The sequence below is a fragment of the Schistocerca americana genome, chromosome 11 (assembly GCF_021461395.2).
Source record: "Schistocerca americana isolate TAMUIC-IGC-003095 chromosome 11, iqSchAmer2.1, whole genome shotgun sequence".
Lineage (NCBI taxonomy): Eukaryota > Metazoa > Arthropoda > Insecta > Orthoptera > Acrididae > Schistocerca > Schistocerca americana.
The window spans coordinates 33,087,337-33,102,139 of NC_060129.1; the positions used below are offsets into that span (position 1 = coordinate 33,087,337).

General features: G+C 52.2%; 1 protein-coding gene across 10 annotated transcripts in view; it reads left to right on the forward strand.

Moving 5' to 3' along the window:
• LOC124553865 (zinc finger protein 708-like) overlaps positions 1 to 14,803 on the forward strand; it is a 151,002-nt gene that overhangs the window by 67,373 nt on the left and 68,826 nt on the right. For 8 of the 10 annotated variants that reach the window (XM_047127866.1, XM_047127857.1, XM_047127859.1 and 5 more), the window contains 2 exons: positions 10,995 to 11,087; positions 12,013 to 12,093. In XM_047127866.1, coding sequence (XP_046983822.1) covers positions 10,995 to 11,087; positions 12,013 to 12,093 — 174 coding nt within the window. The remainder of the gene's footprint in view (positions 1 to 10,994; positions 11,088 to 12,012; positions 12,094 to 14,803) is intronic. The other 2 variants (XM_047127860.1, XM_047127863.1) reach the window with 1 other exon arrangement.

The window sequence follows — 14,803 nt, forward strand, 5'->3', positions numbered from 1 at the left end:
GAAAACATAATAGTCGCCATGTCCAAACAGGATCACAAATCATATGTCCAGAGAGTACTCTACAGCATTTTCCTCATACTTAGCTTGCATTTATTGCAAATCTCTCGCCTAGTGCAAAGACTCAGGCAGCTGGGAAAAAGTTCAGGTGGCTTCTGTATATAAGAATGGTAAAAGAATGTACCTGCAAAATTACAGAACAATATCATAATGATTATTTGCTCCAGAGTTCCTGAACATATCCTCAGTTCAAATAAAATTAATTTCTTTAAGACAGAAAAGTTTTTATCCACAAATCAGCATTGATTTTGTGCAATACTCATCTTGGTCTTCTATCAAATTACATACTGTGAACCATGGATGATGGGCAACAGGCTAGATTCCACATTCCTATATTTCCAGAAAGCATTTGAACAGTGCGCCACTGCATACTGTAAATAGAGGTATGAGCATATGGAATAGGTTCCCCGATATATGAATGGTGCAAAGACCTCTCAAGTAACAGAGGCCAGTACTTTGATCTCAACAGCAACTGTTTTTTCAGAGACAAGAGTATCATCAATAGTGCCACAGAGAATGGTGCCATATCTATATATGAAATGATCTGATGAGCAGCATTCTGTGCCTGTTTGCTAATGGCATTGTGTGTGGGGAAGGATCATCACTAAGTGACTACGAGGATACAAAATGACTTGGACAAACTTTTTATGTGGTGTGATGAATGGCAGATGCAGAAATATTCAAGTAACTGCAGATGAGTAGGAAAAACAATCCCATAATGTTGTATACAACATCAGTACTCTACAGATTGACAGACAGTCTGGTCAATGAAATGTTTAGGTATAACATTGCAGGGGCCGGTCGGAATGGCCGAGCGGTTCTAGGCACTACAGTCTGGAGCCGTGCGATTGCTACAGTTGCAGGTTCGAATACTGCCTTGGGCATGGATGTGTGTGATGTCCTTGGGTTAGTTAGGTTTAAGTAGTTCTAAGCTCTAGGGGACTGATGACCTCAGAAGTTAAGTCCCATAGTGCTCAGAGCCATTTCAACCATAACATTGCGAAGTGATATAAAGTGGAACAAGCACATAAGGATGGTAGTAGGACGGGGAATAATCAACTTTTTTTGTATTTTGAAAACTGTGGTTCATTTGTAAGGGACACTATATATAGAACACCATAGAAGTGCCTAGTAGTAGTAATTGTTGTTGCTGTGGTAATAGATGCCATCCACAATGCACCGCTTGGTGGCTTGCACAGTTTTAATGCAAACGTACATGCACAGCAGCCAAAAAGAAGATAATCAAGCTGCAGATTCTATGTGAAATGCATTCTCAAGCTTTATAAGTTTGGTCAGCCCATTTGTAAGGCTAATAAGTTGTTAACTGGCGTATGTGACAGAGCCAAGGATCAGTCATCTGCTTGTATCATGAAGAGAATACATGACAGAAAGGTAAACATAAATACAAACTAGAGGTAAAGCTGTCCTCAGCCTGGAGGTTTTAAACACCGGAGTTCTCTACTACACACAGTCCTACTGACTACCATGTGCTGTTACCCTCTTTCCACATCTGAACTGATTTACCCAACTAGTTACAAAGTACCTGCTGTTCAATTATCAAGGACCTTTGGATTTGCAGTGTCACAATTACCCATTGAGCCACCAGGTACTAGAAAAAGGCAGAAGCATTTTGCAGTAAAGTCCAGAGCTATAATCCTTATAATTCCATATGGAATGCACTCCAAAAGTAGATGATGAACACACCAGAGGTCACATGACCATAAAGTGTAGTTAGCAGATTCAGCTACACAAAAAACGGTGCTGAACTGACACCTTTCTGCCATCTGAATTGTTCATTTATGGAACAGTGGTTTGCACATGTGTAGAAACAGGCAAAGGTCATTCCAGCTTGTCACAGGAAATATGTGCAAAACTACAGACATACCTAGTTGGTGCAAAAATCTTCTTGAATGATTTTGTGGTCCTGTATGACGGCTCTTGAAAAAAAAAATCAATTCATCTGCAAAAATGGAAATGGATCCCATAATTACTGATCATGTGAAACTGTTTAGTCTGCTTCTCCACAGTGCTGCCACAATGTAGTCAGTCTGTAAAATGAGACCATAGTTCTGAAGCAGTATCTGTGGGAAAGCTAGCAAAGTTGATTTGCCTTTCAATGACTTACTACTTCTGCTATGCAGTTAGTCATTACTTTATGCCTTAAATTACGTAAAAACAGTAAGATACATTAGAACTGAATGGTACAAATGGATAGGTGTGATGTACCTGCCATTTCCACATTGTAAACTATACAACTACCTTCTCTTGTGATGGTGTCCAACAGTCATAGCTAATCCACAAAACATATGGAATGAAAATGAATGTTTGCATAACTGCCTACTTATTTGTGGCAAAAAGTATTTTAAGTATAGTTATATATGTTGGTAATATAATGATATTATTGAGTCTGAAAATCCTACTTTCACTACTGTTTGGGGGTTACCACCAATAGCATGCGCTTTCATTTATTGCACAAATTTCACCCATATTCATTCTTGCCCTTCGTCTCCCCTCCACTCTTCTGATGCTACCATCCCACAGGTGTGTCATCTGTCTCTTCAGTGTACATTCCATGGCTTACTAAATATTTCAAGGGTTTCTGCTCAATGTTTCAGACAGCTTTGGTCCAAACGTATTTTGAACATAACAGCTTTCTTGGAGGGCATTACATTTAGGAACTACAAATACATCAAGAATTTACTGTTAACATGTTGATGGTAGTATGGTCTTTACTTAGTATGCAGTCTGACTAGCGTGCATTCATCAGAGGACCTCAAACAACTGCCTAGCCCAAAAAATGCTTGCTTTGTGTAGTGCACCACTGACCCATCAAGTATTTCTACAATTCTCCACCTCATAATGCATTTCCAGCAGTCTGCAGTTTGGGCAGTCAGAGAATCGATGAAGCCTTTGGTTGAGACCCTCCACTCACGCCAAACCAAAGGACGTGAATCAATTCTGGGAATGCTGATACAAACTGTGTGCGCTGCATGCACTCATGTGTGACAGAAGGGCTCTTCGCCATTTCTGCTACCTCTCAATATAAACTGAAGGTGGCCTCAGAACCTAAACGATGGGTATCATTGGCACCAACATCAGCCACAACTTGTAGACAGCCACACCCTGTGTGTTTCGTAGCCACAGGCAGGACATTTTCCACATCTCAGATGAGGCTCCATGGCAGACATATTCAGTACGCATAGGATTCATTTCCAGTCCTGGATGCCATTTCCCTAAGGAGCTCCATAATGCGTTTGATGTTGGAGGTCCTGATTAACTAGAAAACTTCTCTCCACTTGGACCTGTCTGGACCCGGATAATGAACACCTGCCAGTCCACTCACATTGTCAATGGGTGAGGCAGCCTCCACATCACTCTCTGCCTCAAACAGCGCTGTTACGACCCATCCCTCACCATTTGGTGAGGACAACTCAGCCACATTGGATACACAACAAGGTGTCTTGACAACAGAGCCAGTGGGCAAAATAGGTGACACCTTAGGCATCCTATGTGATGAGCCAGATTCTCGGCCCCCACTACTACAATAGGCAGCAGCCTGAATGCTGCTGAATATGGCAAAACGCATCTTCACCTGTTGGTGAACTGAGGACAGCTCCTCCATCTGCACACAGTGTGCACACATTATACCCATTCCAGTACTACTATTCAAGAATTAACAGTAAAACACACAGAGAAAGCTATATATGTAGCTTGTTATTGTTCTGATGTTTCACCAGTGGAGGCTAATGCATTATTGCGCTGTGTAGCTTTTCATTCAAAAGAATTTAGATCTGTGCAACAGACCATGAATACACTTTAAAGTTACTAAAATATGGGATTGCACCTCTTTACTACAAAAGCATGGAAGGAATGTAATCATAAAACGAGAGAGAGAGAGAGAGCTACATACGAAGGGCTTAATTCAATAGTGGTACAAGTCCATTACCTCCACTTATCTGCCTATAATGCTTCTGAAATTAATGATCCAAACAAAGAGAAAGAAAGGTTCGTGTCTAGCAAGAAGCCATATGCTTGAATATATTTGTGGTATCTCAACTGCAGATTTTGCAGCACTCATTTAACTTTAGGACTCTGTATCTCAAGATGAACAAAAATGGACTTGTACCACTATTGAAATAAGCCCTTCATATGTAACTTGATTCTGAAACAACCCTGATTAAGTCAGGGTATTGTTAGCAGTCAAATAATGTACGGGCTTCACCTTTGTTTCAAGTAACGGTAACCTAATGCATACATGCTAATTGATTTTGAGTGCTATGGGTGTTATTTCAGGCAGAATTTGGCTGCTCAATAATGCTACATTCAAGGAGCAGGGATTGTTGACTAAAGAAGGTCATGAAAGTTAGCCCGAGGTAAAGTTACATATTTTTGGTTAAACATAAATGGAAGGAATCACTATCACTGGAAAATAAATTTTTATTCATATCTAATCTGAACATGTCAAATATGCATGTGTTGTCTGTTCTTTTGGACATGTCCAAGGGGACAGACAGCATTTTGATCCTGCAGCCACAATGACTCAGGGACAAAGGATGTAGAGACATTAGTTGTCTGTGGGCATTAATTTACATCAATGGGGATGGTTGAAAATTTGTGCTGGACCAGGAATTGAACCCAAGTCTCATGTGGACTGGGCAGTTGCAGTGACGACTATGCCATCTGGACACAGTGGTCATCACATCTGCGTGGTCTACTCTAGCATGCTTCCTGTCATACCCAAATTCTGAACTTACTCACCACTGATGCAGTGCGCATGCTCATGATCCTCCTTACACATGGTGTCTCACTGGTTCCTGTAAGAGGTAGTGTGGTGTGCATCAACACTGAAAGGATCATTGGCTGACATCACCTTAGTTATATATGTGGTGTCCATTCTTTCGGATATGTCGATGTATCATCGCATCCTGTTCGAACAATCTGAACATGTTTTCCATACTGCAATCATTTGTCCAGCGTTGTGGACATGAATGTGTAATATCAGCATTTCCTGTTTGTGATCATTTTGTGGTAAAAACAATTGTCACAATATGGTATAATTTTGCTTGCTGGGATCAACCCACAACAATGGGGACAAACATTCAGCCAGTGTGATATTCCTCCTCTCACTGTGCCATTATGGTTAACACTCACTCATTGTGCAGCTTCATCAATGCATCTGAAAGGGGCAACAGTGCATACTGGGAGCATTAAGCGATTGACTACCGATACCTTGTATTTTCTACTGGTTTGAATAAAATATGCTTACCTTTCAGTAGGTAATTATGCATCCCCTACTGTGCTATGCTGGTGTCACATACTGCAGTTTGAGCCCCTGAGACAAGCAGTTGCTGGCCATTCAAAACAAACAAAAGACAACTCTGTAATAGACTGCACGAATCTATGCATTACAGTTTTGTAAATGTGAGATTACATCTCTGTAACTTACTCATTGATGCTACATAGGGACCCTACCATTTTCCAGAGAGTATGTAGTGGAGGTCACAAAACTAATGGAAGGTCTGATCTGAGACAAACTCTGCTCAAAATTAGGTGATAGTAGTTCATCCACAGCTTGACTCTACAAAGATGTTCTCTTGCCTCACTTACAAATGTTCATTGCCTCTTCAGCCAACAGCCAAAAAGTGAGCCTAGGATGTCCTCTGAGCCCAACCAACAGATTTTGTTGTTGCACACGAGCCTCAGTTCACAGCTGGCATATAGAACTTACACCATATCTCATATGAGGCAGTGGCAGATACAGAAAAACCTCAAGGATGGCTCACTAAAGATACCTTGAGCTACCTTTACTTTTACTGTAATAAAAGCTAATCACGTCATATGGAAAGTGTAAGAAAGTTTTATTTAAACTGGTTATACACATATACATGATATAAAAAAGTTATAGTTGTGGTTCTGTACTTTAAATGATGAATTCTATGCACCTACTCTTCCTGACAAATTGGTTAATTACATTGTCAGCATGACAAGCAATGTCAGGGTGAGTGTCCAACAGAGCTAAGCCATTAAGTCAATCCTCCTTCACGGTTGACCTCAGCCATGTCTTTGTACACCGCAGTGTTGAAAAACTTCTTTCTACTGCAGCAATAGATGCAGGTAGACAAATATTTTGTACAGCGTGTGCAAAGTAGGATAGTCAGATACAGGATAGAGAAACAATGCTTGCATAAAAAAAAACGCAATCATTAAGAGCATTTATGCTCGTTGCTTGTATTGAAGAGACTGTCCCATTAGTCTCTTTTTAATCACAAAGTGTGAGTCTTCAAAATACAGTAGTTCGGTTAAGCACTGATTTAGTTCGTGCGCAAGATCATTAGCATCATGTTCCAGTAGTTGTGATGGAAAAAGGATGTTGAATTTAAAATGATAAATATCTTCTTCAGTAAAACGCTCTCTCATGCCAGTCGTAACATGGTCTAGTGTTGGAATAAAAAGTTACTTTGTAATATGTCATAGCATCATCATTATGATCGCATTATGATGAACGTCGAATCTAATTTTGCTTTTGCCATTGCCCAACGCCCAAGATAAGCTCATGTAAGATTTTGCTGACTGGATATGTTATATGCATGTCACTTACTGTAAATAGATGATAAGAAACTCCCCTATTCTCCCCCTTCTCTACCCCCACCCTCTCTTCCGCCCACCCTGTCTCCCTGCCCCCACGCCCTGTCTCCCTGCCCCCACGCCCTGTCTCCCTGCCCCCACGCCCTGTCTCCCTGCCCCCACGCCCTGTCTCCCTGCCCCCACGCCCTGTCTCCCTGCCCCCACGCCCTGTCTCCCTGCCCCCACGCCCTGTCTCCCTGCCCCCACGCCCTGTCTCCCTGCCCCCACGCCCTGTCTCCCTGCCCCCACGCCCTGTCTCCCTGCCCCCACGCCCTGTCTCCCTGCCCCCACGCCCTGTCTCCCTGCCCCCACGCCCTGTCTCCCTGCCCCCACGCCCTGTCTCCCTGCCCCCACGCCCTGTCTCCCTGCCCCCACGCCCTGTCTCCCTGCCCCCACGCCCTGTCTCCCTGCCCCCACGCCCTGTCTCCCTGCCCCCACGCCCTGTCTCCCTGCCCCCACGCCCTGTCTCCCTGCCCCCACGCCCTGTCTCCCTGCCCCCACGCCCTGTCTCCCTGCCCCCACGCCCTGTCTCCCTGCCCCCACGCCCTGTCTCCCTGCCCCCACGCCCTGTCTCCCTGCCCCCACGCCCTGTCTCCCTGCCCCCACGCCCTGTCTCCCTGCCCCCACGCCCTGTCTCCCTGCCCCCACGCCCTGTCTCCCTGCCCCCACGCCCTGTCTCCCTGCCCCCACGCCCTGTCTCCCTGCCCCCACGCCCTGTCTCCCTGCCCCCACGCCCTGTCTCCCTGCCCCCACGCCCTGTCTCCCTGCCCCCACGCCCTGTCTCCCTGCCCCCACGCCCTGTCTCCCTGCCCCCACGCCCTGTCTCCCTGCCCCCACGCCCTGTCTCCCTGCCCCCACGCCCTGTCTCCCTGCCCCCACGCCCTGTCTCCCTGCCCCCACGCCCTGTCTCCCTGCCCCCACGCCCTGTCTCCCTGCCCCCACGCCCTGTCTCCCTGCCCCCACGCCCTGTCTCCCTGCCCCCACGCCCTGTCTCCCTGCCCCCACGCCCTGTCTCCCTGCCCCCACGCCCTGTCTCCCTGCCCCCACGCCCTGTCTCCCTGCCCCCACGCCCTGTCTCCCTGCCCCCACGCCCTGTCTCCCTGCCCCCACGCCCTGTCTCCCTGCCCCCACGCCCTGTCTCCCTGCCCCCACGCCCTGTCTCCCTGCCCCCACGCCCTGTCTCCCTGCCCCCACGCCCTGTCTCCCTGCCCCCACGCCCTGTCTCCCTGCCCCCACGCCCTGTCTCCCTGCCCCCACGCCCTGTCTCCCTGCCCCCACGCCCTGTCTCCCTGCCCCCACGCCCTGTCTCCCTGCCCCCACGCCCTGTCTCCCTGCCCCCACGCCCTGTCTCCCTGCCCCCACGCCCTGTCTCCCTGCCCCCACGCCCTGTCTCCCTGCCCCCACGCCCTGTCTCCCTGCCCCCACGCCCTGTCTCCCTGCCCCCACGCCCTGTCTCCCTGCCCCCACGCCCTGTCTCCCTGCCCCCACGCCCTGTCTCCCTGCCCCCACGCCCTGTCTCCCTGCCCCCACGCCCTGTCTCCCTGCCCCCACGCCCTGTCTCCCTGCCCCCACGCCCTGTCTCCCTGCCCCCACGCCCTGTCTCCCTGCCCCCACGCCCTGTCTCCCTGCCCCCACGCCCTGTCTCCCTGCCCCCACGCCCTGTCTCCCTGCCCCCACGCCCTGTCTCCCTGCCCCCACGCCCTGTCTCCCTGCCCCCACGCCCTGTCTCCCTGCCCCCACGCCCTGTCTCCCTGCCCCCACGCCCTGTCTCCCTGCCCCCACGCCCTGTCTCCCTGCCCCCACGCCCTGTCTCCCTGCCCCCACGCCCTGTCTCCCTGCCCCCACGCCCTGTCTCCCTGCCCCCACGCCCTGTCTCCCTGCCCCCACGCCCTGTCTCCCTGCCCCCACGCCCTGTCTCCCTGCCCCCACGCCCTGTCTCCCTGCCCCCACGCCCTGTCTCCCTGCCCCCACGCCCTGTCTCCCTGCCCCCACGCCCTGTCTCCCTGCCCCCACGCCCTGTCTCCCTGCCCCCACGCCCTGTCTCCCTGCCCCCACGCCCTGTCTCCCTGCCCCCACGCCCTGTCTCCCTGCCCCCACGCCCTGTCTCCCTGCCCCCACGCCCTGTCTCCCTGCCCCCACGCCCTGTCTCCCTGCCCCCACGCCCTGTCTCCCTGCCCCCACGCCCTGTCTCCCTGCCCCCACGCCCTGTCTCCCTGCCCCCACGCCCTGTCTCCCTGCCCCCACGCCCTGTCTCCCTGCCCCCCCACGCCCTGTCTCCCTGCCCCCCCACGCCCTGTCTCCCTGCCCCCCCACGCCCTGTCTCCCTGCCCCCCCACGCCCTGTCTCCCTGCCCCCCCACGCCCTGTCTCCCTGCCCCCCCACGCCCTGTCTCCCTGCCCCCCCACGCCCTGTCTCCCTGCCCCCCCACGCCCTGTCTCCCTGCCCCCCCACGCCCTGTCTCCCTGCCCCCCCACGCCCTGTCTCCCTGCCCCCCCACGCCCTGTCTCCCTGCCCCCCCACGCCCTGTCTCCCTGCCCCCCCACGCCCTGTCTCCCTGCCCCCCCACGCCCTGTCTCCCTGCCCCCCCACGCCCTGTCTCCCTGCCCCCCCACGCCCTGTCTCCCTGCCCCCCCACGCCCTGTCTCCCTGCCCCCCCACGCCCTGTCTCCCTGCCCCCCCACGCCCTGTCTCCCTGCCCCCCCACGCCCTGTCTCCCTGCCCCCCCACGCCCTGTCTCCCTGCCCCCCCACGCCCTGTCTCCCTGCCCCCCCACGCCCTGTCTCCCTGCCCCCCCACGCCCTGTCTCCCTGCCCCCCCACGCCCTGTCTCCCTGCCCCCCCACGCCCTGTCTCCCTGCCCCCCCACGCCCTGTCTCCCTGCCCCCCCACGCCCTGTCTCCCTGCCCCCCCACGCCCTGTCTCCCTGCCCCCCCACGCCCTGTCTCCCTGCCCCCCCACGCCCTGTCTCCCTGCCCCCCCACGCCCTGTCTCCCTGCCCCCCCACGCCCTGTCTCCCTGCCCCCCCACGCCCTGTCTCCCTGCCCCCCCACGCCCTGTCTCCCTGCCCCCCCACGCCCTGTCTCCCTGCCCCCCCACGCCCTGTCTCCCTGCCCCCCCACGCCCTGTCTCCCTGCCCCCCCACGCCCTGTCTCCCTGCCCCCCCACGCCCTGTCTCCCTGCCCCCCCACGCCCTGTCTCCCTGCCCCCCCACGCCCTGTCTCCCTGCCCCCCCACGCCCTGTCTCCCTGCCCCCCCACGCCCTGTCTCCCTGCCCCCCCCACGCCCTGTCTCCCTGCCCCCCCCACGCCCTGTCTCCCTGCCCCCCCCACGCCCTGTCTCCCTGCCCCCCCCACGCCCTGTCTCCCTGCCCCCCCCACGCCCTGTCTCCCTGCCCCCCCACGCCCTGTCTCCCTGCCCCCCCACGCCCTGTCTCCCTGCCCCCCCACGCCCTGTCTCCCTGCCCCCCCACGCCCTGTCTCCCTGCCCCCCCACGCCCTGTCTCCCTGCCCCCCCACGCCCTGTCTCCCTGCCCCCCCACGCCCTGTCTCCCTGCCCCCCCACGCCCTGTCTCCCTGCCCCCCCACGCCCTGTCTCCCTGCCCCCCCACGCCCTGTCTCCCTGCCCCCCCACGCCCTGTCTCCCTGCCCCCCCACGCCCTGTCTCCCTGCCCCCCCACGCCCTGTCTCCCTGCCCCCCCACGCCCTGTCTCCCTGCCCCCCCACGCCCTGTCTCCCTGCCCCCCCACGCCCTGTCTCCCTGCCCCCCCCGCCCTGTCTCCCTGCCCCCCCCCGCCCTGTCTCCCTGCCCCCCCCCGCCCTGTGTCCCTGCGCCCCCCCCCCCCCGCCCTGTGTCCCCGCACCCCCCGCCCTGTGGCCCCGCCCCCCCCCCCCGCCCTGTGGCCCCGCCCCCCCCGCCCTGTGTCCCCGCCCCCCCCGCCCTGTGTCCCCGCCCCCCCCCCCGCCGCCGCCTCCCGGCCCCCCCCCGCCGCCGCCTCCCGGCCCCCCCCGCCGCCGCCTCCCGGCCCCCCCCGCCGCCGCCTCCCGGCCCCCCCCGCCCCCACGCCCCGTCTCCCACTACCCCCTCCACGCCCCGTCTCCCACTACCCCTTCCCCACGCTCAGTCTCCCACTACCCCTTCCCCACGCTCAGTCTCCCACCCCCTCCCCACTCTGTTTTCTCGCCCCCACTCCCTGTCTCCCGTTCCGCCCTCCCCACCACCACCGTCGTGTCTCGTCCCCCTCTCTCCCCCTGTATGACAGTGTCATGTAGGAACAAGAGACAGATGCCCTGATACGTCACTTTCTTGGTTTTTCAGTTTCTTGAAGACCCATTAAAGGCTGGCGACCCTAGTGTTTGCGTAAAGCAAGACCCCGAACTGAAACACCGTGCTGCTGGATCTGAGCATAATGTAAGTTTTGACACAAGCACTGTATTGTGCAGGAAGTGTAGTAAGAAACTCTAGTTAGATGTTTTATTTGTAGGGCATTACCAATAGTATTTTAACAGCACTTGTAACAAGCATATCTTTATGAACGATTACTGTTGCATTAATTTTTTATTGTGATTCTATGTAATGAATGCCTTAAGTACATATTTGGTGTAAACGGAGCAAGGAAGACTTCCTCTTGGAAGAAATTGTTAATCTTGTTACACCTCTGTGTCACAATGCTGTAACATATGTGGAACTTTGACATGTGATGGGTGTATATTCTAGAGTTCCCAGTCACTATTCACTGTAGTATTTACATCATTACTGAAATCCTGCTGTGGAATTCCTTATGATTTTCCTCCAGTACACACGACATAAATTTGCATTGTTCCCTAAAGAGCAGGCACTGAAAATTCATCATGATATGGCAAGAAGCTGTGTAAATAACATTAAATTTGGGTAATTTTGATGATAATGTGTGGAATGCCACATTCATTTGATTAATGACCAAAAATTTCTCATGTTTATGGGTTTACTGTTGGAAGATTATTTGCATCTTTATATTATCTGAGTTTAATTTTGAAATGTTGCCACACACGTATATCAAATTTGTATATGGGAGTACAACCATCCGATAGAGTAGGCCATAGTGCCTCTGAAATCAGAGTGGATTATGTGACAGGAATAAAAAGTGAAAGTATGCCAAGTATGTACTGCACAATGGCTGATAGCAAAATCAGGGGCAATAGAACTGATTTGAATGCATTCTGACACACTCTCTTCCCAATTGATAAGAATCTCTTCAAAGTTGGTTGATACTAATGAGAAAAGAATATTGAGCGCTGTCATATACACACAGAAGAAAGCAAGCTGTTATAATTCACAGATTATGTTCTTCTTTCAGTCTGTTGAAGATCCATTGGGAATATTTTTGTCCACTGATTTTATCAAGGAGGATCCTGAATTAAATATAACTGAGAATACTGTAAGTATTTACATCTCTGATATATTGCATGTATTCAAGTCTTTTGTTAAGTGTGTAGAGTAAAAGATGCATTGCAGTGGAATTGTCACAGATTGTCAGTTCTCTGGAATTTGTTGCTGTTCGTAATTGTAGAGTATTCTTGTACTCCTGCACTTGACTTTCATATCACCTCTTGCATTCTGACTGTTTTCAATAGAAGTGGAAGGGGACTAGTGGCTGGTATAGTCCTGTTCTCAGTAGCCCTTGTTGTTATCAACTTCATTGTATAATGGTTGTCTGTGATGGTCGCGAAATTCACATTTAGATGGAGTGTAAGTTCTAATAGTGTAGATAATTTGAGAAATATTCCTACTTTCAACAACTTCTGATAAATAGAATTCAAAAGAACGCTGGCTGTTCTTATCTTTTGTGTGAATCATAGTTATTCTTGTGTTTGCCCTAAATTTTTTTTGGGATTTAAAGAACAGAGATGAAATTTGTGGGTTCTAGATCAGCCCCAATATGTTGGCCACAACCTGTACATATTGTGGCAGCTTCTGTGGTACCTGTTTTATTACTTATAAAATTTTCAAAAAACAAATATGATGTCACTTACCGACGAAACCGCTGGCAGGTCGACAGACACACAAACAAACACAAACATACACACAAAATTCAAACTTTCGCAACAAACTGTTGCCTCATCAGGAAAGAGGGAAGGAGAGGGAAAGACGAAAGGATGTGGGTTTTAAGAGAGAGGGTAAGGAGTCATTCCAATCCCGGGAGCGGAAAGACTTACTTTGGGGGAAAAAAGGACGGGTATACACTCGCACACACACGCATATCCATCCACACACATACAGACACATGCAGACATATTTAAAGACAAAAAGTTTGGGCGGAGATGTCAGTCGAGGCAGAAGTGCAGAGGCAAAGATGATGTTGAATGACAGGTGATGTATGAGTGGCGGCAACTTGAAATTAGCGGAGATTGAGGCCTGGTGGGTAACGGGAAGAGAGGATATATTGAAGAGCAAGTTCCCATCTCCGGAGTTCGGATAGGTTGGTGTTGGTGGGAAGTATCCAGATAACCCGCACGGTGTAACACTGTGCCAAGATGTGCTGGCCGTGCACCAAGGCATGTTTAGCCATAGGGTGATCCTCATTACCAACAAACACTGTCTGCCTGTGTCCATTCATGCGAATGGACAGTTTGTTGCTGCTCATTCCCACATAGAATGCATCACAGTGTAGGCAGGTCAGTTGGTAAATCACGTGGGTGCTTTCACATGTGGCTCTGCCTTTGATCGTGTACACCTTCCGGGTTACAGGACTGGAGTAGGTGGTGGTGGGAGGGTGCATGGGACAGGTTTTAGACCAGGGGCGGTTACAAGGATAGGAGCCAGAGGGTAGGGAAGGTGGTTTGGGGATTTCATAGGGATGAACTAACAGGTTATGAAGGTTAGGTGGACGGTGGAAAGACACTCTTGGTGGGGTGGGGAGGATTTCATGAAGGATGGATCTCATTTCAGGGCAGGATTTGAGGAAGTCGTATCCCTGCTGTAGAGCCCCATGCAGAGTCTGATGCAGTCCTGGAAAGTATCCTGTCACAAGTGGGGCACTTTTGGGGTTCTTCTGTGGCTTGCTGCAGCGGTGGGAAATTCTATCTCCCCTTCCCTCTATGCTGACGACTTCTGCCTTTACTACAGCTCTACTGGCATTGCAGCTGTTGAACGTCAGCTACAGGGCGCTATCCGCAAGGCGCAGTCTTGGGCTGTAGCGCATGGCTTTTAGTTTTCGGCTGCCAAGACCCGTGTTATGCATTTCTGCCGGCGCCGAACAGTCCATCCTGAGCCGTGGCTTTATCTTGCCGACGAACTCCTTGCTGTGGTGGAGATCCACAGGTTTTTGGGGGTAGTTTTTGATGCTCGGTTGACCTGGCTGTCTCATATTCGGCAGCTTAAACAGGCGTGTTGGAGGCATCTAAATGCTCTGAGATGCTTGAGCCATACCAGCTGAGGCGCCGACTGATCTACCCTGTTACGGCTCTACCAGGCGTTAATCCAGTCTCGTCTGGATTATGGGAGCCTGGCTTATGGCTCAGCATCCCCATCTGTGCTGGGGGTGCTGAACCCAATACTACACAGCATGATACGCCTTGCCACTTGTGCCTTCTGTACCAGCCCTGTGGATAGCGTACTAGTGGAGGCAGGTGTCCCTCCACTGCGGTTACGGCGCCAATGTTTGCTGGCCGCTTATGCTGCCCGTGTTTTTAGCATGCCCGGGCATCCGCACTACCTTCTCCTGTTCCCGCAATCGGTCGTCCATCTGCCAGAACGTCGGCCCCGGTCAGGTTGTATGATCGCAGTCCGCGTCAAAGAGCTTCTCTCCAGGCTTAGGGGTTTCACTGTTCCAACTCCTTTTCGGACCACTTTGCTACACCCCCATGGTGTGTTCCTCGCCCTTGCCTTCGGCTCGACTTGGCCCAGGGCCCGAAGGACTCAGTCCCTCTGGAGGCCTTCCGCTGCTGCTTTCTTTCCCTCCTTGCAATGTATCAGGGCTCTGGCATTGCGTACACTGACGGCTCGATGGTTGCTGGTCGTGTCGGTTATGCGCTTACTCTAGGGGACCATTCCGAACAATGTTCATTGACGGCTGGCTGCAGCGTTTACACTGCTGAGCTGGTCGCCATCTTTCGTACCCTAGAGTATATCCGCTCCTGGTCAGGTGA